The sequence below is a fragment of the Chlamydomonas reinhardtii genome, chromosome 5, assembly GCF_000002595.2.
Source record: "Chlamydomonas reinhardtii strain CC-503 cw92 mt+ chromosome 5, whole genome shotgun sequence".
Taxonomy (NCBI): domain Eukaryota; kingdom Viridiplantae; phylum Chlorophyta; class Chlorophyceae; order Chlamydomonadales; family Chlamydomonadaceae; genus Chlamydomonas; species Chlamydomonas reinhardtii.
Window position 1 is genome coordinate 859,627 of NC_057008.1, and position 23,759 is coordinate 883,385.

The 23,759-nt window shown below is 65.2% G+C and overlaps 3 protein-coding genes across 3 annotated transcripts; 2 read left to right on the forward strand and 1 right to left on the reverse strand.

Moving 5' to 3' along the window:
* Positions 1-616: 616 nt before the first annotated feature.
* CHLRE_05g247650v5 (uncharacterized protein) lies at positions 617-16,500 on the forward strand. Its single transcript, XM_043062541.1, has 15 exons — positions 617-1,339; positions 1,539-1,840; positions 2,003-2,609; positions 2,794-4,874; positions 5,095-5,827; positions 6,052-6,593; positions 7,127-7,942; positions 8,482-8,571; positions 8,958-9,110; positions 9,354-10,667; positions 11,735-11,962; positions 12,231-12,422; positions 12,727-14,013; positions 14,359-14,473; positions 14,767-16,500. The coding sequence occupies exons 1-15, from the start codon at positions 973-975 to the stop codon at positions 15,438-15,440; spliced, it is 9,501 nt and encodes a 3,166-aa protein (XP_042924608.1). The 5' UTR covers positions 617-972; the 3' UTR covers positions 15,441-16,500.
* A 42-nt stretch (positions 16,501-16,542) lies between these two features.
* Positions 16,543-18,556, reverse strand: CHLRE_05g247600v5 (uncharacterized protein). Its single transcript, XM_001700713.2, has one exon. The coding sequence runs from the start codon at positions 18,457-18,459 to the stop codon at positions 18,040-18,042; it is 420 nt and encodes a 139-aa protein (XP_001700765.1). The 5' UTR covers positions 18,460-18,556; the 3' UTR covers positions 16,543-18,039.
* A 100-nt stretch (positions 18,557-18,656) lies between these two features.
* On the forward strand, positions 18,657-23,750 carry CHLRE_05g247550v5 (uncharacterized protein). Its single transcript, XM_043062540.1, has 8 exons — positions 18,657-18,939; positions 19,350-19,443; positions 19,654-19,799; positions 20,402-20,490; positions 21,056-21,165; positions 21,484-21,530; positions 22,452-22,581; positions 22,988-23,750. Exons 1-8 carry the CDS (start codon positions 18,824-18,826, stop codon positions 23,156-23,158), a joined length of 903 nt encoding a protein of 300 aa, XP_042924609.1. The 5' UTR covers positions 18,657-18,823; the 3' UTR covers positions 23,159-23,750.
* The last annotated feature ends 9 nt before the right edge of the window (positions 23,751-23,759 follow it).

Genomic DNA, 23,759 nt, shown 5'->3' on the forward strand with positions numbered 1-23,759 from the left:
GCCTGCGGATGTGGCTTTCTGCGTGCCGAGCGGTGAGCAAATCGGTCGCTGCAAGTCGCCGCGTGCGCATCTGGACTCGCGGGCAGTTCTTGCTATTGCCTGACCCCGTCTGCTGGCCTTATATGACCCTCATGCAGAAGACGGACCAGCTGCAAGCGTGGTGGTGCTGCGGCTGTCGGTTTCAGAGGCTGGCGAGGGTTGCTCGCAACCGGCCTGCGTTTTGGCGGGAAGGAGCGGCGCCGGCCCAGAGACCCCGCTTCGGCTGGGTGCAAACGTCTTGCTGCGCCCCGCGAATGTTAGCTTGTGGGGCGACGGCGGGGCGCCCGTGTTCGATGTGGCCTGTTCCGCGGGTTGCGCGGCCCAACCCGGGGCGCTGCAGCTAAGCCTGAAGGACTGCCGCCCCGGTGGCTCGGGTGGTCATGCGTATGCAGGGCTTTTGGGTGTGGCAGCATCGGTGGAGTACGTGGATGTTTCCGTTCACACTGTGGCCCAGGGCGCTTCGTTGGGGCGATCGCGGCGGAGGGCGGAGTCGCACGACGGGTTTGCCGCTGGCACGCTGGGCGTATCGGTCCTGACACTTAGCGTGGGCATCGTGCATTCTGTTGCCAAGCGCATACTGCGCAAGGCGTATAGAGCTGCTGCCCACTGACAGTGATTGTGAGGCCTTAAGCTGTGAAGGCGTGGACTGTGGAAGGTCAAAGGCAACGCGTTGACCGGGCCGATGCAGCTTTGGAAGCCACAGTGGAGTTCGCGCTATCTTGCATAGCTGTAATTTACCGAAATTAAACGGCGCAGATGCACTATCATTTATCCTAGCCATGAATGGCTGCAGCGGTTTAACAGTGCTATCACAGAACTTGCAGCATAGTGACCCAGAATGGCTTTGAACGCCATCGATATGTATGAACTCTACTGGGCATAGCTAAGTGAGGCTAGGGCGAGCTTTCTTGGCCCGACGAATAAATTGGCAGCATGCCAGGCTCCGGCTCGTTTGATGTGTCGCTCAGCGACATATCTTCGACCAGCATCGACTTTGGAGATGCTCCGACGCGGGGTGGCGCGGTCCCGACTCGGGGCGCAGCTCCCCAGCCCCGGTCCACGACCGTCGGCATGGCCTCTCAGCGGGCTCCGCCGGGCGGTCGTGGCGCCCCGGCGCCTCGTCAGCTGCCGGGCGAGGACTCGGGGTCCTTCTCCATATCTGGCTCCATCGAGCTATCAGGCTCCATTGAAATAGAGGATGTGCCTGCGAAGCGGCCGCCCGCGAGAGCGGGCCCTGCGCCTGGCGGAGGCGCCGGGGCGGGCCGTGTTGGCGGGCTTGGCAAGCCACCTCCTGCTCCAGGTAAGCCCCCCTCGTGAAATGCTTTCTTGGAAGCTTTGAGGGATCTTAGGTTTTATAGATAATCACATGCATGACGCTACACGGGCTGCTGCATGGGCAGTGGAGGAGACCTCTATCGGCCTTCATACTCCACGTTCGCCTGTGGCGACACGTGCAAAACCCTGGTTTCCTCCCCGTCCCTCGTCCCATTTCACCCTAGGTCGCGGCGCCACCAAAGCCACACCCTGGGCCGGAGCTGAGGACAGCAGCCTTTCTATCAGCCTGTCAGCCGCCTCCGACGAACTCGGCGACATCGAGATTGAACACTCTGGATCCAGCGCCGGCATTGGCGCCAGGGGCGGCGGCGGCGGCGGTGCCAAACCTGGCGGCGGCGGCGGCGGCGGCGGCTCGCGCCTACACCAGGCGGCGGTGGGCGGGCGGGCGGGCGGCGTACGACGTGAGTCAGCGGTGGAGGTTCTGAACCTGGACGGGCCCAAGGCCAAGAAAACCAACATTACACGGGTGAGGCGCCGAGCTGCCGAGCGGGATGCGGAAACCCGCCAAGGCGTGTAGGGTGTGTGTAAATACCAGCCCAAGCTAAAGCAAATCAAACCGAGCTAGAGCAGTACAGGCAGAGGCGACAGCGCGTATTGAAACCACGCCCGCGTTTTCTTAACGACGCAGGCGGCGCTGGGCGCGCAGCCCATTCGCGAATCCACCCACACCCTGGATATGTCCATGTCGGCGAGTAGCCTGATGTCTATGGATCTAGACATAAGCGGCGGAGGAGACCTGGTCATTGAGCACAGCCAGGAGATAGCGGCCAGGGGCAAGCCGGCACGGAGGGGCGGCGGCGCTGCCGGCATGAGCATCAGCGGCAGCATTGAGTTCAGTGGTGACGATGACCTGAGTGGTGACATTGTGATTGACCATGGGCCGCCGGCGCGGCCCACGGCGGCGCATGGCCGGCCGCCGCCGGCGAGGGCGGCGGCGGCGGCGCATGACAGCGGCAGCATCAGCATCAGCGGCAGTAGCATTGACATCACGGGCGGGCTGAGCGGCAGCATTGAGATTGATCATGGCGGCGGCGGCGGCGGCGGCGGCGGCGGCCGGGCTGGAGGTGGAGGTGGCGGCGGCGGCAGCAGCATCAGTTTGGATGCCAGCAGCATTGATATCACTGGAAGCGTCGAGTTCGATGCTGAGGAGTATGGCGGCCGGGGCTCGGGGGCAGGGCGACCGCAGACGCGGCAGCCGGCGGCTCCCGTGCCGGTTCGCACGCCGTCCCTATCAGGTGTGAATTGTGGCTGGGTTACGGCGGGGTGTGGGGGAGCTTGGCAAGACATACACCGTATCTGTCCCGAGGGCAGTTCCAGACGCGCGTGGCAGTTGTTACCTCCGCCCAGGCCCTTTTCAGTTACAGTGCGTTGTACGGTCTGTATGGCTCACCGGGTATGCACGTATCAACACCCCCACAGGCTCCAGCTTCGCGTCCTCCAAATCATCTGGGCCCCGCGCCGCCCCCGCCCGGCCCGCCACCACCACCACAAACACGACCAGCAGCCCCTCCCGCCGCGAGGCGCCCGCCGCACTGCGCCACCTCACCCACCTGCAGGGCGGCGGCGGCGGCGGCGGCAGTAGCAGCAGCCGCGGCGGCAGCCGCCCGCAGAGCGCCGGCGGACTGGCGCCCGAAGAGGGCTTCGCCAGCGGCATTAGCAGCGGCAGTAGCCGCAGCCGCGGCGGCGGCAGTAGCAGCAGTAGCGACGGGCGGCGCCCCATGAACCTCATGACTGCGGATGACCTGGAAGACATGCTAGCGGTGCCGGGGTCGCCGCTGACGGCGGCGGCGGCGGCTGTAGCGGGCCGTGGCGGGCGGGCGGATGAGAGCGTCAGCATGAGCATGAGTATGAGCGCGGGCGGCGGCAGCATGCTAGACAGCATGGATGTGGAAGAGCTGGGTGCAGGTGGCCGAGGCGGCGGCGGCGGCCGCCCGGCTGTAGCAGCGCTGCCAAGGGCGGCTGCGGCTGCAGAACGTCGCGGCAGTAGCAGCATCGAGCTGAGCACTGACCTGAGTGACTCTACTGTGTCGCTGCCGGACGAGTCGGGCGAGATTCGCCCGCTTGCCAAGCCGGCGACGGGGACGGCAGCAGCAGCGCCGGCGGCGGCAGATGCCCGCCGCCGCGCCGCCATCAGCGGCGGCGTCAGCAGCCTTCGCGCCAGCAGCAGCAACAGTGACGACAGCAGCCCCGCGGGTCGGCCGGCTGTGGCATCTGCAGCGGGGATGGGGCGCGCGAGTACCATGCGGCGAAGCATGGGCCTGTCGGACCTGCAGGCAGCGGCGGGTCAGCGGAGCGGCAGTAGCATCAGCAGCATTGGCGGCAGTAGCAACAGCAGCCGCGGCGGCGCTGCCGCTGGCGGCGGGGCGCGGGGCCGGGTGCAGCTGCTGACTCTGGATGCTTTGGAAGCGGCGTCCATTGGCAGTGGCGGCAGCGGCGGCGGCGGCGGTGGGGCGGTTGTGAAGGTGCCGAGTGTGCCGAGCAGCCGTGGCGGCGGCAGCACCGTGAACACCTGGGATGAGGAGTCGGTTGTGAGCGGCAGTAGCAGCGGCCGCAGTGGCAGGCGCTCGCAGCAGCAGCGTGGCCGTGGAGGGGATGGGAGTGACGACAGCCCCACGCCACGCCCGCGGCTGCTCACCATTGACGCGCTCGAGACAGCCTCACCGATGGCTTCCACGGCTGTAGCAACGCCCGGCGTGAGTGGCGGCGTGGGCGACAGCATGGCTACAGCTGGCGGCTTGGGTGGCGGCGGTGGGGACAGCTACAGCCTCAGCTCGGTTGGCGACTTCTCGGAATCCTCCATGCTGACTGGGCTAACGCCGCCGCGCCCGTCCGCGCCTGCGCCCGCCATAGCGGCGGCGGCTGTAGCTACAGCCACTGTCAGTGGCGGCGGCAGCTACAGCCGCAGCAGCAGTCGGCTGTCGGGGGCCTCCTCCGCGGCTCGGCGGCAGCATGCGGAGGGGCGGGGGCGGGGGCAGCGTGATGAGGTGGTGTCGGAGCAGAGCGGGCCCATGGAGCAACTGTACGAATCCACGGATCTGGATCTCAGCAACCTGAGCCGCAGCCGCGATGGCGGCGCGGCTGCTGCTGCTACTGCCGGCCGCCGCGGCGGCGCCGCCGCTGACCTCTTGGCTGACATGCAGGTGCACCACGACGGCAGTAGCAGCAGTAGTAGCAGTGAGAACATCATGACCCTGGATCAGCTTCAGGCAGCAGACGTTAACTCCTTTGACGCTAGCGGCGATGCTTACGAGGACGTCGATAAGTCTCCGCAGATGCGCGGTGCGCTGGATGCTCTGCAGGGCATGGAGGTGCACCGCGATGGCAGTAGCAGCAGTAGCAGTGAGAACATCATGACCCTGGATCAGCTGCAGGCGGCGTCGGCGTCGGAGATCATGTCGGAGGAGATTGTGTCGGAGCGCTCCATGCAGAGCAGCGACCGAGGCGGCGGCGGCGGCGGCGACGGCGGCGGCGGCGGCGGCAGAAGCAGCCGCTCGTCCAAGGTGCGTGCCTTGTGTGGTGTGATGTTGGCGCTTAACACGCGTAACGAAGTGAAGATAGGCAATGCTGGGCGCGCATCATGTACGGTGTGGTACGGTACGATTTGCTGGTCTTGACCGGCTATAGATGAGTACTTGCGCAGTTGCGCTTGCGCTGTTTTGTGCTTGCTTGACACGAGGTCGGGGCACGATGTCATCCTCTTGCCCCCGCGGACGTACGCAGGCGAGCTCCGACCGCGGTTCCCGGCCGCCCACCGCCCCGCGGCCGGTGCTGCCACAGCAGCTGCAGGCAGGTGCCGGCGGATCGCGATCCTCATCGGCGGCAGCAACACGTGCGGATTCTGGATCCAGGGGCGCCCGCGGAGTCCAGGGGCACCGGGATCTGGATCTTAACGACATGGACGTGGGCGGCCGCTCCGAGCCGTCCTTCAGCGCCGTGGCCCGCAGCAGCGCTGCGGCTGCTACTGCTGCTGCTGCCGCGGCAGTGGCGGCGGCGCCGCCATCTGCGCCGTCGTCGGAGCCCTCCCGCGGCCGCCTGAGTAGCACCGGCGGCGGGCCGCCCATTCGCGGGATCCTCAAAAAGCCCGCAACCCCCGTCTCCGCCTCCCACGGTGGCGACTCGGAGGCCTCCGACCTGCTACAGCCACCCGCCACTGCCACAGCCGTGGCCACGCCCCTGGCCGCCACGATCCCGCGGCCGGCGCCGCCTGCACGGCAGGAGTATGGATCCGGATCCAGAGCTGCTGCTGGGGCTCGGGCGGGCCGGATTCCGGATCCGGACGCGCCGTACGGCGCCTCGGACGACGGCTCGTATGGGGGCGGCGTGGGCGGGCTGCGGGCTGGCAGCTTTGGCGGCAGTAGTGTGGCGGAGGAGGATGCGCTGCTGATGTCGGAGGCCCTGAGGCAGCGGCAGCAGCAGCAGCAGCCCCACCTCCCCGGCCACTACCACCAACACGGTACGTGAAGGCGGACGTGCAGGAGGCATTTGCTACCCTCACCACCGCTTGTTTCCCGGCTGCCCCACCCCAATGCGGTCACTCACCTCGCGCCCTCCTCTGTCCTCGCCTGTTCGCATCCGCCCTGGCCCTGCGTTCCCTCACCTCCCGCACCTCCCGTGCCGTCCCTTTCCTCTCTTAACTCCTCTATCTCCGCCGCCCGCCCGCTCACTCGCTGTCACCAGGCGCCGACAAGTCGTCGCCGTCCCTGCGCGACCGCCGCCCACACACGCACGAAGTGGCGGCGGCAGCGGCGGCGGCTGGCCGACAGCTCTACACCAGCTACGACGATAACGACGACACTTATTACGACCGTGACGGGCACGGCACCACCACATTCTCAGACGGCGGATACGACACCACCTCCTTCGCCTCCTCCCCCGGCGAAGCCCGGGGTGGCGGCGGCGCCAGCCGCCACCCCCATCACCCGCAACACTCTCAACAGCAGCAGCAGCAGCAGCGGCAGCAGTACGACAATGCGGCACTGCAGTACGGCACTTACTCGGACGAGGAGGCGGCGGGCGACCGCAGCCGGCTCAGTGCTAGCGGCACGATCGGCGGCGTGGCACCGGGCTGGTCGACCCACCCGGCCCCTGCGCCCGGGGGCGGCCGCGCGGGCGGGTCGCGAGGGGGCGGGCCCAGCAACTACGGAGCCGGCGGGGGTGGTGGAGACCCGTTCCAATACTCGCGGGACAGCGACCTGTCGGAGGAGTTCTTCCCGGCGCAGGTGTGTATGTGTGTGGGTTTGTGCGTGTGTGTTTTAAGGAGCACTAGGAAACACAATACGCGCGGTTTGCGTGTTGTGTGTGTTAAAAAAGGAGCACAAGGAAAACATGACGCGTAGGACGTGTTGTGTGTGTGCGCGTGTGTTTGTGTGCATGTGTGTACCGTATATGTTTCAAGAGAAGCAGAAGGATTGCGCGCCGTGTGTGTACGTGGTGTGTTGGTGGCCCGCGTTGCCTGTCCTGACACGATTTGTCTGGGGCAGCGATGCGGCTCGCGCCACTCGTTCACGTTCCTGCCCATGGCCCAGCCCCACTCACCCTCCCCTCCCCACATGAACGAGACTGAAGGTTCCTACTGGCGCGCTCGTCTTACATTTTTCGTGCCTGGGTGGGCTTTCATGATGATGTGACTTTTTCATTTGGCCCGGGCCCTCGTACAACCCCCCCCCCTCGTCTCCCCCCCCCCCCCCCCAACACACACACACACACACACACACACACACACACACACACACACACACACAAACACACACAGGGCATGCAACGGCAGCTCCAGGAACAGCCGCTCTTCAGGCCGTTGCCCCCCGCCGCCGCAACAGCAGCAACAGCAGCCGGCGGGGGCGGCGGAGGCATGGGCAGCGGCGCCCCCTCCTTCACCTCCGCCGGGCCCTCCGCCTTCGCCGCCGGCGCAGTTCCCGGCTTCTCCCAGATCCCCGCCTTTACGCCGCGCCTGGTGCAGGGCTCGGGCCACTCCTCCGGCTCTGGCATACCCGCACCGCCGGCTGCTAGCGGCGGTGTTGGTCCTGGTGGTGGTGGTGGTGGTGGTGGTGGTGGTGGTGGTGGTGGTGGTGCTGGAGTTCCTGGAGGCGGCGGCAGTGCCGGCGGCGCTGCCACGCCCACCATCTCAATGAGTGGTCTGCCCCAGCCGCCGCCGTCTGGTCAGTACCAGACATCGCAGCAGCCGTACAGCCACCACCAGCAGTACACGCAGTCGCAGCAGCCCCACCACTTTCAGCAGTACTCCCAGTCGCCGCCGCACAACCACCAGCAGCAAAACCAGCAGCCGTACCAGCAGTACAGCCAATCCCCGCAGCAGTACAGTCCGCACCAGCAGTACCAGACATCGCAGCAGCAGTGGCCGCCGCAGTCGCCGCCGCGCTCCACGTTGCCGCCGCGCCACCCGTTCGCGCCGCCGCCGCCGCCGCCTGAGCCGATGTCTCCCGAGGTGGCGGCGGCCGCCGCGCCGCCGCCGCCGCGCACGACCGCCACCCAGACCGACGTGTACACGCACGTGGTGGATTTGGATCCGGTTCCGCCGCCTGGCACGAAGCTGCGAACCGTGGGCATGCAGGTACGGGCATGTGTGTGTAGGGGGGAGTGAGATGCGCATTTTCTGTGTGTGTGTGTGTGTGTGTGTGTGTGTGTGTGTATGTGTGTGTGAGTGTGTGTCTGTGTGTGTGCTGGGGAGCTCGGCTGGCTACTGCGCGTGTTCCACCCGCCCTCCTCCCCTTTGCCATTGCAAGTGTTCTGCTTCTTGTTCCGCCTCCCCTGCTTGCCCCTCCTCTACCCTCCCCCCCTCTATCCCCCATTCCCCCCTCTCCTCTTCCTGCGCTCCGCCCATCCTCACCCCCTTCCCTCCTCCACCCTCCCTCCAACCCTCCCACTCATCACCCTCTTGCCTTCCATCTGCCTTCCCCCACTGCTCCCACTGAACGTCGGCACCTCAAACTTGTGACTTCACCACTCCGTAACGGTACACGGCTGTTCCCCCCCCCTCCTCCGTAACGGTACATGGCTGCCCCCCCACTCCGCAATGGTACACGGCCCCCCCCCTCTTTCTTTTCCAAACATCCTTGCAACAACCCCATCCCCCCATCCCCCCTTTTGCAGTGGGGCACGCTCAACGAGGTGTCCACCCAGGTCGCCTACGACCCCGGACAAGACAGGCTGTTGGAGGGAGCGCCTCCGCCCGAGACACAGGTGGGCGCGGCGGCGGAGCTGGGGGCGTGTGGGGGTGGGCGTGCTAAAGTGCCCACGTGTGTGCCTGGTTGCGGACTTGTGCGTGCAGTAGAAATGCTCAAGGCGTTTGGTTACTCAGCCCTCAACTTTGGGTGGTGGGTTGGCGACTGTTTGGGTTCGGGCAGGATTACCCTGGGCTGGGCTGGGCTGGGCACCGTATAGCTCGCTAGCTATGAGCTCTATTACCGGCATCTTGCCAGAAAGGCACGTGTGTGGTGGCTGCTGTACGGCATTGCGGCGGTGACGCCCGTAAGTTTCAAGCACACACACACACACACACACACACACACACGCACACACGCACACACACACACACACACACACACACACACGGGCGCGCTGGACAGGATGGTGTGCCGCTGCCGGCGCACCTGCGCGCCGGAGGTGGCGGCGGCGGCGGCTGTGGTGGTGTGGGCCCGGGCGAGGCCCCCCTGTTCATCAAGCGGGGCGGTGGTGGTGGCGGCTTCGGTGCCATGACCACTCCTAGCAAACTGCTGCAGGTGCGTGCGTGTGTGCATGTTGCTGCCTCGTCTTCATGAAATTGCGGTTTACTGTATTCATGTGGTATTGGGTGAGCGAAACACAGACACACAAGTAAGGAACTTAGACGCCGTCTGGGGGGGCTTCGTTTTGCTTCTCACACACACACACACACACACGCACACACACACACACACACGCACACACACACACACACACACACACACACACACACACACACACACATACATACACACACGCAGGCCGGCACTGACGCGCTGCTGGGAGGTGGTGTTGGCGGCGGCGCCGGAGCTTTCAGCGGCATAGGCCCGGGCTTCGGCATCCTGTCCCTCGCCTTCCACTCCGTCAAGACAGCCGCCATGCTAGAGCAGTTGGAGCGTTCGCTCAGCAGCGCCGCCGCCGCCGCCGGCGTGACGGCGCCGCCGGGCTACCCGCCGCACATGCTGCCGCCGCCGCCGCCGCCGCACGCTGCGTACGGCGCTGGTCCGTACGGCATGGGCCCCATGCCGCATCCGTACGGCATGCCGGCGCCGATGCCGTACGGCGTGCCGTACCCGCCGCCGCCGGGGGCGATGCCGGGACACCCGATGGTCCCGCCGTCTCCCGGCGGCGCCGGCACTGGTGCGGGTGCGGGCGGCTGGCCGCATGCTGCGTCACACGCTGTGTCACACCCGCCGCCGCCATCTCCCGGGCTGGCGGCAGCTCGGCCGCATTCAACCGGCAGCGCCGGTGCCGGTGCCGGCGGCGGCGCCGGCGGCGGGGCGCCCCTCACGCCGGGCCAGGCAGCCGTTGCAGCTTACAGGGCAGCTGCGGCCGCCGCAGCTGTGGCCGCGAACGCGTCCAACACCTCAGCAGGCTCGGGCGCCGGCGCGCGCCCCGGCACGCCCAGCGGCGGCGGCGGCGCCGGATCCACGCCGCCCTCCCCTCCACTCGGCACCCGGCTCTCGCCTCGTGGTCCCTCCGTCTCCTGGCCCGCCAACCTCACCATCTCCGCCGCTGGTGCCGCCAACGCACGACAGGGCACCGATGGCAGCGGCGGTGGCGGCAGCGGCGTTTCCCGTCCCACCAGCCCTCTGTCTCTCACCAGCTCCCCCTCACGCCTCCGTTTCACGTTGCCGAGCGATTCCTCTGCCTTCGCCGGCGGCGGCGCCGCCGCCCCCGTCCCGCGGCTCAGCCTCCCGCCGTCGAGCCCCACCCTCGCCGCCGCCGCCACCTCTCCGGGCGCCGGCGACCTATCCCCACGCGGCCTGCCCAGCCGCCTCTCCAGCACCGGCGGCGCGTCGGCGGCGGCGCCTGGCAAGCCGCCGCCGGCGCCGGCCGGGGGTCCTGCGGCGGGTGCGGGGGCCAAGGCGGGCATGCTGGGGGCCGCGTCTCCCGGCAAACGGGCCGGCAGCAGGCGCAGCATGCTCAGCACGCACAGCATGCGCAGCATTGTCAGTGAGGCCTACACGGAGGACTTTGACGAGGTGGATGACGATGAAGATGAAGATCAGGAGGAGGTGGATGAGGAGGATCCGTACCTTGATGATGACGTGTCAGAGGACACCGAGGAGGAGGTGGGTGCAAAGCCTCACCGCCGGCTTTGCGCGTCAGTGCCTGCGTGCCGGTGTGTCGACATCTCCTGCTGCTGTCCTCACGCGATGTACATTTTATAACTCCCAATGTTCCCTTCTCCATGCACCTGCGCTCTACTTCCGGAACCCCCCTGCGCCCCTCCCTCCACCTGTGCCCTCACTCCCACTCCCCCTGCTCCCACTCCCCCTGCTCCCACTCCCCTTGCTACCACTCCCCTTGCTACCACTCCCCTTGCTCCCACTCCCCTTGCTACCACTCCCCTTGCTACCACTCCCCCTGCTCCCACTCCCCTTGCTCCCACTCCCCTTGCTCCCACTCCCCTTGCTCCCACTCCCCTTGCTCCCACTCCCCTTGCTCCCACTCCCCTTGCTCCCACTCCCCTTGCTCCCACTCCCCCTGCTCCCACTCCCCTTGCTCCCACTCCCCTTGCTCCCACTCCCCTTGCTCCCACTCCCCTTGCTACCACTCCCCTTGCTACCACTCCCCTTGCTCCCACTCCCCTTGCTCCCACTCCCCCTGCTACCACTCCCCTTGCTACCACTCCCCTTGCTACCACTCCCCTTGCTACCACTCCCCTTGCTACCACTCCCCTTGCTACCACTCCCCTTGCTACCACTCCCCTTGCTACCACTCCCCTTGCTACCACTCCCCCTGCTCCCACTCCCCTTGCTACCACTCCCCTTGCTACCACTCCCCTTGCTCCCACTCCCCTTGCTACCACTCCCCCTGCTCCCACTCCCCTTGCTCCCACTCCCCTTGCTACCACTCCCCCTGCTCCCACTCCCCTTGCTCCCACTCCCCTTGCTACCACTCCCCTTGCTACCACTCCCCTTGCTCCCACTCCCCTTGCTCCCACTCCCCTTGCTACCACTCCCCTTGCTACCACTCCCCTTGCTCCCACTCCCCTTGCTCCCACTCCCCTTGCTCCCACTCCCCTTGCTACCACTCCCCTTGCTACCACTCCCCCTGCTCCCACTCCCCTTGCTCCCACTCCCCTTGCTCCCACTCCCCCTGCTCCCACTCCCCCTGCTCCCCACACCTGCCCTAGGTTGTGGATGAAGACAGCGCACTGGCCGTTAGCACCGAGGGCGGCAGTAGCATACCCGAGGAGCCCAGCCGCACCAGCTTCCGGCGCCCGCCGCCGGCAGTAGCAGCAGCAGCAGCCAAGGCCAAGAGCAGCAGCAACAGCCGGCGCCGGAGCAGCGCCAGCAGTGATGGCGTGGTGGAGTCGGTGGTGGAGGAAGAGGAGGACGATGAGGACATTCCGGAAGACTCGGTGAGTGGTTAAGGCAAGGATTGCGTCTGAGCGAGGGGCGGAGGCGTCTGAGCGAGTGAGCCCTCTGTCTTTCAATCCCACACCGAAGGCCACCCGAGCCGATTTGTGTCCTCCTCACTGAGTCTCTGGACCCACATTTGCATGGTCACCGTGTCCTCCCCCCCTGCCTGTGCTCTGTTGGTTACGCTTGGTTTGGTTTAATTTGGGCAGGTCTTTACAACCCCCCCCCCCCGCCGCTCCCCCGAACCGTGCGCGTGCCTCATTGCAGGTGGAGACCGAGTCCATCCCGACCGAGTCGGTGGGCACCGACGGCACCAGCGGCGGCGGCGGCAGCGGCGGCAGCAGCAGCGGCTACGGCTACAGTGAAGACTTTGAGCCCGACTCGGTGGCTCCCAGCCGCAGCGCCTCCTTCGTGCAGCGGCCGGGCGCGGCATCGCTGCGGGCCACCAGCAGTCGCAAGGTGAGGCGGGGAGTGTGTGTGTGTGTGTGTGTGTGTGTGTGTGTGTGTGTGTGTGTGTGTGTGTGTGTGTGTGTGTGTGTGTGTGTGTGTGTGTGTGTGGAAAGGGAATGTGGATGCGCAATCAAATCAGACAGGCAGGGTGCTGCGTAGCCGCCCCCGGCGCTGTGTCTTCAGCACTTTTCAGGCCCTGATTGGTTTGCACGGAAATGCCATCACGTTAAAGCAAACCAAACACAATACACATTACACACATACCAAACACAATACACATACACATTACACACATATGCTTACTTGCCTGCAGATCATCCCGGCGCTGTCGGGCAACTCTTTCTCGCAGCGCTCCTTCCTACGCCGCAGCAGTTTCGTGATGTCCGGCGGCGGCGGCGGTGGCAGCAGCGGCTTGGATGCCAGCCGCGGCGGCGTGGAGGACGACATTGACGAGCCAGGCTCGCCCACGGGTCTGCGATCGCTAAGCCGCGTTGCTAGCGTTGTCAAATCCAGTTCTGGATTCAAACGGACAGCTTCCATCTCCATCACGATGGCGGATGATCCCATGGCGCCCAACCAGATGGAGCGGATCATGCCGACGGTTGCTTTTGGATCCAATCCGGGAAGTGGCGGCGGCGCTGCGGGCAGCGGCGGCGGTGCCTCGGGGCGGCCCCACTCGGCGGGTGGGTCAAAGGGCGGGAGCCATGGCGGCGTGGCGGCGGCGGCTGTGACTAATGCGGGCTCTGGTGCGGGTGCGGCTGCGGGTGGTGGTGAGCGCAGCGGTGCCGCGGGAGCAGGCGGCGCAAGCGGCGGCGCGGCGGCGGAGGGGCACACCGGGGAGGGGGCAGCAGCAGGGGATGCGCACGGGGGACAGCACTCCGGGGCACAGCACACGCAGCAGCACCCCACGGGACAGGGGCCGCCGCCGCCGCACGCCCACCCCGCCGGCTACCCGCCGCCGCCGTACCCGGGGGCGCCGTACCCCTACCCGTACAACCCATACGCGCCGTACAACCCGTATCAGCCGTACCACCCGTACGGCTTCGGCATGGCGCCGTACCCGGCCGTACCGCCGGGCGCCGACGCGGCGTCTGTCATGCAGTACCTGCCGCCGCCCATCCCCGTACCGTCCAGCATGTACTTCTACCCGTCGCCGTACAGCCCTGGCGGCGGCGGCGCCGCCGCCGCGGGCAGCCCGTACGGCATGTCGCCGGAGGCTACAGCCGCAGCCGTGGCGGCGGCGGCGGTGGCGGCGGCTGGAGGCAGTGCGGCCAGTGGCGGCGGCGGCGGTTCGGGCGCCGCGGCGCCGCGGCACCACGTCAAATTTGCCGATGAGGTCGGAAGTGGTGGCGGTGCCGGTGGTGATGGCAAGCTGGGGTCGGCAGCAGCAGCAGCAGCAGCAGGCGCCGCCGGCAGGGCAGCGACAACCGCTGGAGGTGCTGGAGGCGCGCTGCCGCCTGGCGCGGCGGCGCAGTTCGCCTACGGCTTTGCCGGCGCGCCCTCGCCATACGCCCCGCCGCCGGGGATTCCGCCCGGCCCCGTGTATGGCATGGGCGGCGGCGGCTTTGGCGTTGGCAGTGGACCTCTGTTTACGGCGCAGGTGAGGCCGGGGCTGCAAAGGGCGACGGTCGCAGTGTGTGTGCGTGTGCGTGTGTGTGTGTGTGTGCGTGTGTGTGTTTCGTGCAAGGCCATCTCCACTGCCCAAACCGCCTCGTGTCCTGGCGAAGCCCTGGCCTCCTCATCACCCGGTCTCCCTCCTTCCTTTTCCCTACCCACACCTCCTGCTCTGCCCCTTCCTCACATACACACACGCTCTCTCTCTAACTCTCTCTCTTTCTTCTCCCCTTGTCCTTTTCTAGCCGCATGCGCACACATGTGTCTTAGAGAGCACAAGACAGCACAAAGAAACAAAGCGAAATATTATGTGTGTGTATGCGCGCTGCAGAGCACGCTGCAGCGCTTCCACCAGGTGCTAGGCAGCGGCGCCTACCCGGGCCTGGACCCCATGAGCGTGCGCGCCATCCGACACGACCTCGTCAAGACCGCGGCAGTGGTGTCGGGTGAGTGAGGCAGGGATAGAGGGAGGGAGGGAGGGAGGGAGGGAGGGAGGGAGGGAGGGAGGGAGGGAGGGAGGGAGGGAGGGAGGGAGGGAGGGAGGGAGGGAGGGAGGAAGAAAGGGAGAAAGGGCTGTCAGGGTGGGCTATGTTGTCAGGCTTCAACATCTGCCCCGCCCACAAGAAAACAGCCCTGTTCCTCAACCCAGTTGCCAAGACCCCCGCCCAACCTGCCCACCAACCAACCACCCAACTGACAACCGCCCCTCCCCGCACACACCCGCTCTCGCCCGCCACAGGCCAGGTGGGCTATGAGGACATCGTGGCAGAGGCGGGCGCGGCGGAGGAGTACCGGGCGCAGCTGGCGCGCGTGCGGGCGCGGCTGGCGGCGGCGCGCGCGTCCATCCCCTCCGTGGTGCCCAGTCAGGAGAAGACGGTGTTGGTGCGGACCTACGGCGGGCTGGGCGGAGGAGCCGGCTTCGGCGCTGGTGGCGGTGGAGGTGGAGGTAGTGCTGGAGCGGGGATGGGGGTGGGGGTGGGAGGCAGGGGTGGGGGTGCGGGTGCAGGAGGTGGTGGGATTGCGGTGGGGCCCTCCATTGCGGCTGGTCCCACGCCCTCGCTGGCGGCTGCGGCGGCGGCGGTGAGCGCGGCGCAGGCGCGGCTGAGCAGCGCGGGCGGCAGTGGCGGCGCCGCCGGCGGTGGCCAGGGCAGCGGCACCTGGAGCGGCGCAGGCTTGGGGGGCGTCAGCCTAGGCAGTGCTGGGCTCAAGGGCGGCTTGCTGGGAGCCACCACCAGCAGCGGTAGCGGCAGCGGTGCCGGAGTTTCGGGGCTGGGAGGGTTGGGGGCGGGGGCGGGCGGGAGTCGTATCCTGGGTGTGAGTACGGCAGCGGGCACTTACCGCTACACGACACTGGAGGACACCTACCGCCTCATCGACGCCACGCTGCCGTACGCTGCCGTACGAGCGGCCTGAGGGCCTTGGTGGGGCGCACGGAGGCAGCGGAGCGGAGCGCGTGTGTTGTGGAGGAGTGATAGGCGTGAGTCAGCTGCGTAAATGCGCTGTCGAGGAGTGGTGTAGCGTTCTGTTGTAGAATACAGGGGCGCGTTGACTTGAAGCCAGCAGGGCTCCAATCGGAACCGGAGGGCTGAATGGTACAGTACAGTCCCGGTAGTCAGCATACGGATGGTGTGGTGGGGCCGTCGGCGGGACAGCCCGTTCGGCCGCCAGGCAGTGCCAAGGGGCCATCCTTCTTTCCCGCCTGTGGCGAGGGGCCGGGGGCCAAGCTGCTCGGTGACTCGAGCGCAGCTGCAGGATGGGCCGATGGGGATGGGACATAACATGCGACAACACACGCCTAAAGGGCTGTGTGGTTTCCGTGTGACGCCCCGTCGCGCCTTGAGGAAATGATGTCATGACGTGATGTGGCATGGCCGGATGGGCATTGTGACACAGTCATCCAGGGGTGATCCACATCAAATCACCAGCTGCAAGAATGCAAACCTGTTGCTTTGCCCGGCTTTGGTCAGAGCGGGTCTGCGGGTCACTGGGTCAGCCTGCCTGTGACGACCAAGGACGTATTCATAGTCACACAAGGGGCGTGGACAGGGCGAACCGGGACGTACGGTGGATGGCCTGCAGCGCACCGGTTTCCCACGCATGAGCACTGTGTGAGCAGGTCTGCAGGAGGGAGGCGTGGCACGAGTGCAAGACCAGCGGCGCACTAGAGGCTGCGGAGACGGAGCAGGGCGGAGTCCCGGCACCAGCGGAAAAGACATTCTGCATCCACCCATACACGATGGGGAAACTGGGAAAGCCAGGGCTTGCATCTTCGGGGAGCGGCAAGAAAGGCTTTGCCGCGGCGCCCATAGATGCCGAACCGGACCACAGCAACTAGGTGGGCCACAGTCGGCGCTCGGCAGGCCAGTGCGCTGTGCGGTCCATGCCTCCCCTGTTGCGGCCCACGCAGCGCTTGCACGCCTTGCAGCCGTTGAGAGACGAGTTGCCGTTGTGATGGCTGTAATCCCGGCCCACGCCTTGCAGCCAAGTTCGTAACCCGTTGGCGGCCGAGCGGCCGTAGTCCTGACTGTTACACTCCATCATGGAGAGGCTGCTCAGGGCTGCCGTTACCGGTGATGCTTTATGCTGCTCTGCGACGGGTCCGGCTGCGCGCCCCAGCCAAGGCCCCACGCACCTGTACTGGCGCCTGGCGCTGCCTTGCGGCTTACGCAGCCTGTCCATAACCGTTCCAAGGAAGGCCGGTGGGCTCTGTTCCCGACAAAGGGCCCGGGCGTGCTTGGCCCATTTGCGGTCAAGGACTTGCTGCATGTCACAGCGTTCCTAGTCGGAGAGGCTGCGTGTCTGTCCGCTGTCCTGCAGCGGGTTCAGCTGCTGGTCCCGATCCACCCACGCGGCCCACCCTCTGCTGACGCCTGACGGGGTTTGCTGTTTCACGTCCTGCTGCCTGATGCCATTGCCTATCGCCATCGCCTAGGCATCCGCGCGCTTCACCCCCTGGCAGCCAAACTCCACCAGAGTCCGACTTGAGAGCATACACACACACACCTGCCTCCCTCTCTTACTCGCGCACTTGCCGTACTTTCTCCACCGCGACCCCGCACGGCCACAGCCACAAGCACCCGCACCCGCACAAGCATCCGCAGTCCTGGCGCCGCGCACTGCCAAGTAACATCATAAACGCGGCACACAAACAGGCGCAACCGCCACTCATGCCAACACCCGGCCCAGATCGCATCTCACACACCTTCCGCCACGTAGCCCACCCTCGAGCCCGTCCCCCCACACGCAGCGCTCGCCACCACCAGCACTGCGAGACAGCACATGTCCTTTCCCCTGTGAACACGACAGCCCTCTCACCCGGTCATGCGCAATATCGCGCCACCACCACACTACCGCCCGGGCTACACCAAACCGCCATCACCGGCATCCGCCTCTCGCACCACCAGCTGCACACAAAAGCCTCCATCCGCCCCCGAGGTGCACCGCATTGCTGGTCATTCTGCCTACGCAAATCAGGTTCCACCCGTCCCGCTGACGAGTGCACAGGCACGCAGGGCATTCATACTGTTACAGAGTACCTTGATGCCACAGTGACAGGTTTGCGTGTGTCCTCTCATCAGTCAGATCAGTCAGGGTCCAGTCACGTGTGTCCGAGGCGTTAGCCCCCTAACATATCGTCATCGTGGTTGTGTATATGTTGCCTAATGGTCCAGGAGTCACTGACTGGCCTTCCAAGCTAATCCTGCCTACGGCTTGCCTTCCGGTACACACCTTGCGCTGCCCGCTGCCCCCCTGTCCGTTCGCATTTGCCCGCCTCTAATGCTTCACACACTCATTGCGATGAGGCCACCTAGATACGGGCCCCCACAAAAGCCTATCCAAGCTGCCGACGTTCCAACGCCGCGTGTGCTCTGCCCGTGGCCCCGAGCCTGGGCCTCGTGACCCCCGCGAGCTTGGCCGCCCCAGGCAACGCCCCTCTCACCGTCTGCGACCTGATTATCCAGCTGTTATGCTATGTAGCCGCCGCTGACGCGCCAGGGAGCTACGAAATAGCTCAGAACATGGTGCCTTCGGGCGGCTGCGGGGCCTTCCGGTTCAGCGGCGAGGACATGTCCCGGCGGATCTCCGTCAGCAGCTGCTCCAGCGTATATTCACGCTTCCAGTTGCCCAGCATGGGGAACTTGGTGGGGTCAATGCGTCCGTCCCGCTGATCGACGCAGCCCATATTCACACGAGACTTGAACCAAAGCTTCGGGGCCTGCTCAGGGTAGCTGAGGTCGCAGTGGATCTTGAGCGAGTAAATGCGCTGGTCGTGGACGGTGTTGGCGGGCCCAATAATTGTCCCCGTCCAGTTGCGCATATGAATGTCGTCTGGGTCCTCCATGCCGTAGGAAACAGTTCCATCACCAAAGCCCTTCTCGCCGCGATCCAGCTCCTCCAGCAGCCTGAAGCTGCGCGGCACAGGCACCGACATTCTGGGCCTTTCTTAAAGCTGCTACGCCTAGATTGCTTCTCGCGCGATAAATCACAGGGCTACGCCTTTGTATATGGCGCAGTGTGCGAGTAACGTCGAAACAAAGCTAGCTGCGAGCAGAAGGAGAGTCGAGCGCGAAGTCCATCCCTGCACGCTTCAATCCAACGTTCAGCCGCGCCACGCAGCGAAACCAAAGCATTAATGCACCAAACATACAAAGGCTCATACCGGGCAGCGAGCTTACCACTCCTCAACCAGAGCGCTTCGCCGCGCGCGCGTCTCGTGAATTCTGGGCCGAAGGCTCCCTTTGACGTGCCACCGCGCGCACGGGCTTAGCTATTTTGATTAGCGAAGTGCTCGCGCAATGCCGGGCGAGGGAGCAGCTGGTGCAGCGGGCGGGGGCTCTGGGCGTGCAGCAGAAGTCCGGCTCTACGTCGATTTCATGAGTCAGCCCTCTCGGTGTGTCGTTATCTTCAGCAGGTGCGTTTGAAGGAACACACATGGTTTTGGAGGATGTTGGGTACGAGGAACGCAGTAAGGCAAGGCGCGAGGTTATGGGGAGGCGAGGGGCCGTCTAGGGTTTCGACACGTGCATTCCACGCCGTCCTGCCGAGTTTCGCAGCACGTCGGGGATGGTGGGCATCGGGACTGCGGCGCCGGCTCCCCCGGTGGGGCTACTGCAACGCATGTTGCACTTAAAAGCGACGCGCCACACCTGTGTGTTTGCATCCACTGCTGCTCCCTCGACCACACACCTCCCTCACGTACCACCCAGTGCCGCACTCAGTACCGTACCCAGCTCCGTCATCTCAAAACCCTCATACGACATACTCCTGCGCTCCTCCGCCGGCCCCGCCTTCCCCGGCCCCCAAAAATCCTCCATTTTCCAGGGTAAACGGCCTGCCAGTGGAGGTCCGACCCATCTTCATACACAAGGGCGAGACACGCTCCCCTGCCTACTTGGCGCTGAACCCGCTGGGCAAGGTATGTGTACGGCACCATGTGGGTCTCCCCTGTATATGTCCACCCAAGTCACAGCGCGTCACAGCACGTCTCAGCAAGTCCCAGCATGACGTCGCATGCCTACTGTAGTACGGTTAGCCACACGCAGGCGCATCAGCGCTTGTTGATATCACGCGTACACACCTAGCGACCCCGCGCTGCGCCCGCGACTTGCCCGATGCCTGCCCTCAGGTGCCGCTGCTGGAAGACACGGCCGCAGCTGCCTCCAGCTCCTCCGGGCCCGGACCCGGACCCGCCGCAGCCGCGGGCGGAGCTGGCGGCAGCTGCGTCCTGCGCCTGCCCGAGAGCGCCGCCATCATGAGCTACCTCGCTGACAGGTGCGGACTGCGGCCTGCGGAAGGAAAGGGGAAGGAGTGCTGAGGGGGGAAGTAAATACCAGCCCGGTGAATACTAGCGGAGCACAGGCAGAGGTGACAGTTGCAAGCGATGATATTAGGGTGGGTTGATGTGCGCTAGATGTGAGGCGCAAGGCGCAAGCAAGCGGGTTGATAAGTATGGCATCCCTGCGCGCTTGCCATGCACAAACGCACACAAACACGCACACACACACACACACACACACACACACACACACACACACACACACACACACACACACACACACACACACACACATACACACACACACACACAAACGCACATGAACACACACACACACACACAAACACACAAACGCGCGCTGTCTTTGCGCAATGTTTTCCTTGCTCTCTTTCACACACGCGCGCGCGCGCAATTGCGCCACGCATGCACAGTGTCGGCGTCTTCTCCGTTGGCCTTTCACAGCTACACGATCCCCCACACGCCCACCGCACCGCTCCCGCACCGCCCCCACACCGCCCCACACGCCCCCACACCGCCCCCACACACGCCCTCGCACCGCCCCCGCACCGCCCCCGCCCTCGCACTGCCCTCGCCGCAGGTTCCCGGGCCGTGTGGCGGAGCACTGGTTCCCGCGGTCGGACCTGGCGCACCGGGCCCGGGTGGAGGCGGCGCTGCACTGGTACCAGGGTGAGGCGCGGCAGTAGCAGCAGCGGCTGGGAGAGTGTCCGTGTGTGTGTGGGGGGGGGAGGGGCGTGGGGGGTATGTGCCGGGGCCCGATGAAAACTCCCATCTTCATCATCCGCGTGGGGACACGCACGGAGTGGGGAGCGGTGCAGTTTATTCCAACCTAAAGGCACCAAGGTCCAGGACCAGCCCACAGAGTACGGAGGAGTTTGGGCCTTAGTGTTGGGGTAGTTGCTCGCGGTACAGTACCAGGAAGAAGCAGGAACTTAGGGACGCAGCCCGTGACGACTCACAACACGTACACATACCTGTGTGTCTCCATGTAGTGGATGTGTTCTGCCTTTCTCTTCTCATCAGCCGAGTGCTTGCCTAGGGGCGGATCACCCGCTCGGCCCTACGGTGCTTTGGCCAGGAGTGGCGGCAGCGTGGTGGCCCTGCTGAGCCTGGTGTGCCTCGCTGCCGCAGTTTGTCCCGAGTACTCAATCACTCGACTTGAGGAGGCAACCGTGTCACCGTACTTATGATACACACGCATACACACACACGTACACACACATACACACCTCAGGCAATATTCGTGCCGGCGCCGCCAAGCTGTCATTCCACAAGGTGATTGCCAAGCGGCTGGGTGTGCCCAGTGACGAGCGAGTGGCGTTGGACGCACTCAAGACACTGCAGGTGGGTGTGGAACTGTGCATGTGTGTGTGGGCATTTGGGTGTGTGGATGCGGGGTAGTTATTTCCAATCCCAGAGAAACCGAGACCCGGATTCAGCCCAGACAGATTCCCTGGATGCTCTTGAGCCTGTACTCTTAGGGGGCTGTTAGGGAAGTCAGTGTGTGAACGGATGTGGAAGTGCAGCTCTCGCGTGCGTGTGCGCTGGCACATGGCCCTCGACCTCTCGTGACACAAGTGTGTGGGGACTACGGGGACCATTGCTTCATCATGCCGTCGTGCACTACCGTAAAACACACGCTCGCGCGGTCTTTCCCTGCAGCTGGCCCTGTCGGCGCTTCAAGACGTGTGGTTGGGCGGCGGTGTCAGGTGAGGGGTCTCCGCCGCCCCGCCTCATCGCCGGCCTCACCGTAAAACACTCTCAAACCTCCCCGGACTTCAAGCAGTTAGTGGGGCCACATGGACTCGAACCCCTGTGAATGTTGGGCGGGCTTGTTGCCTTTTTCAACAACCGCCCACGCACACGCACGCACACACACACACACACACACACACACACACGCACACATACATTGTCGCATACACTGTCTTTGCGCACTGTCTTTGCGCAACGTTTTCCTTGTGCTCTTTAAAACACACACACACACACACACACACACACACACACACACACACACACACACACGGGCACACGCCCTTTCCTGCCAGCCGAGTCAGCCCGACCCAGCGTCTCTACAACCGCCGCCCGCCATGCGCCCCATGCAGCCGGGCGCTATTTGCAGCCGCGCGGCCCCAGACTCCTTCCCTTTCACGGGCATAGTTAGTGGGTGGGCTTTGGGATGCGTGTTAGGACATTAGATAGCTTGCTTGCTGCACGCCGCCCTCTTCCACCGCTGCCATTTCACATGTCCGTGACACTTCTGTGCTGCCGCCCAATGCCTTTCCATTCCCATGCTTATAGGTGAGCTCGACTACGACCAGCGGGCGGGAATACGGGAATTAGGCGTGCTGGGTAAACGTTGTTTAGCGCGCCCAGGGTGCGGAGCATGGACGCATACAGGTGCATCGCGGGGTCAGGCCGAATGGTCGCCCGTGGGGTTACAGGCTTATCGCGGGTAAGTATGACTACCTGGGTGACGACAACCACGCGACGCTCGGTAAATTGGTAGGTATCCGTAAGTAACTCCGGCGTCGTCTGGGCGGGCTTTCGTTTCGTTTTTTAACACACACACACACACACACAGCCCGTTCCACGTCCTACCTCTGCCACGCACACACGCGCACACGCAGGCGCTTCATGACCGGCGAGCTGCCGTGCGCGGCCGACCTGCTGGCGTGCTGCGAGCTGGAGCAGCTGCGCATGCTGCGTGCGGTTGAGCACGGCACGGACATGGAGGCCCTGATGGCGCCCTACCCGCAGGTGGGTGGGTGCGCCACTGCGTGTCTGTGTTAAAAAGACAGAAGGAAAAAGTCTCGCAAAGACTGTATGTCTTTGTGAGTTCGTGCGTGTGTGTGTGTGTGTGTGTGTGTGTGTGTGTGTGTGTGTGTGTGTGTGTGTGTGTGTGTGTGTGTTAACGAGCACACGGAATGATTAACGTGTGTGCATGTGTTGGGAGAGAGGGCCGACAACCGTGAACGCGCAATGTGTGCTGATGCTTTCATGTATGCGTTGGCGTGCATGTGTTAGCATGTGTGTGCGCGCGCGGCAGCGGATGGGTCACCGCTGGCTTCCGGCCTCCGCACTGCACACACATGTCGCAACCTGCTGGTGGGGTGTTGCGTCCCCCCCCCCCCGTGGCCCCCACGTGGCCCCCCTCCCCGCGCAGGTGCTTGCGTGGCAGCAGCGCGTGCGCGATGCCACCTCGCCGCACTACGCCCAAGTGCACCGCGTGCTCATGGCGGCGGTGGCGCAGAAGGCGGCGCCGGCGGGGTCGGGGGCGGTGGCGGGGGCGGGGGCGGGTGGGGCGGGCGGCGGCGCGGCGCAGAGCAAGCTGTGAGGGCCGGGGCATGTGAGGCGCATGGCTGCAGACGAGCGGGACGGACCTGAGGGGCTGCTCGCTGAGGATGATGAAGTTGTCAACGTAAATGAGTGTATTGCGTGCGAGCTGCATTTTAGGTTAACGCTACAAAAGGCGGCGAATGATTTCAGTTGTGGGACCTGGCGGGCGATGTTGCGACTGGGGCACCGAGGGAGGCGCGTGGAACTCCAAAGTGTCGCACACCCAAAGGCCGTGTTACAAGACATCTTTCGAATGTCGTATGGTCGTACTGCACTACTGCACGCCTGGCCGCCATGTCCCCTCCCCCAGGCGTGAGTGTCTCCCAACCCGCCCAGATGAAAGCGGCATTTGAGCCCCACCCCGGCATCCAGCGTGCACGTGCGGTGTGCCCTGCCTCCCAGCGCCCCCGCCCGGTCCTGGCACTGCTGGCAGTAGTTGGCTTACGACTTAGATAGCCCCCGCCTCAGTAACGCGGATACTGGATAGGCGCCTGGGGCCGTGGCCTCCGCGAGTCCGTGACCTGTGACCCTCCGCTTACAACACCCAGATGCTTGTGAGGGGGCTTGCATAGATGTAAGCTTGCATAGACCGCTGTGTT

Excerpts from the sequence above, each read along its gene's own strand:
- CHLRE_05g247650v5 (XM_043062541.1), top strand. The coding sequence starts at position 973 with ATGCCAGGCTCCGGCTCGTTTGATGTGTCGCTCAGCGACATATCTTCG. Across the intron at positions 10,668-11,734 it reads CAGAGGACACCGAGGAGGAG|GTTGTGGATGAAGACAGCGC; the intron begins GTGGGTGCAAAG and ends CACCTGCCCTAG. Across the intron at positions 12,423-12,726 it reads GGGCCACCAGCAGTCGCAAG|ATCATCCCGGCGCTGTCGGG; the intron begins GTGAGGCGGGGA and ends ACTTGCCTGCAG.
- CHLRE_05g247600v5 (XM_001700713.2), bottom strand. The coding sequence starts at position 18,459 with ATGTCGGTGCCTGTGCCGCGCAGCTTCAGGCTGCTGGAGGAGCTGGAT.
- CHLRE_05g247550v5 (XM_043062540.1), top strand. The coding sequence starts at position 18,824 with ATGCCGGGCGAGGGAGCAGCTGGTGCAGCGGGCGGGGGCTCTGGGCGT. Across the intron at positions 19,800-20,401 it reads ATGAGCTACCTCGCTGACAG|GTTCCCGGGCCGTGTGGCGG; the intron begins GTGCGGACTGCG and ends CCCTCGCCGCAG. Across the intron at positions 21,531-22,451 it reads TGGTTGGGCGGCGGTGTCAG|GCGCTTCATGACCGGCGAGC; the intron begins GTGAGGGGTCTC and ends GCGCACACGCAG.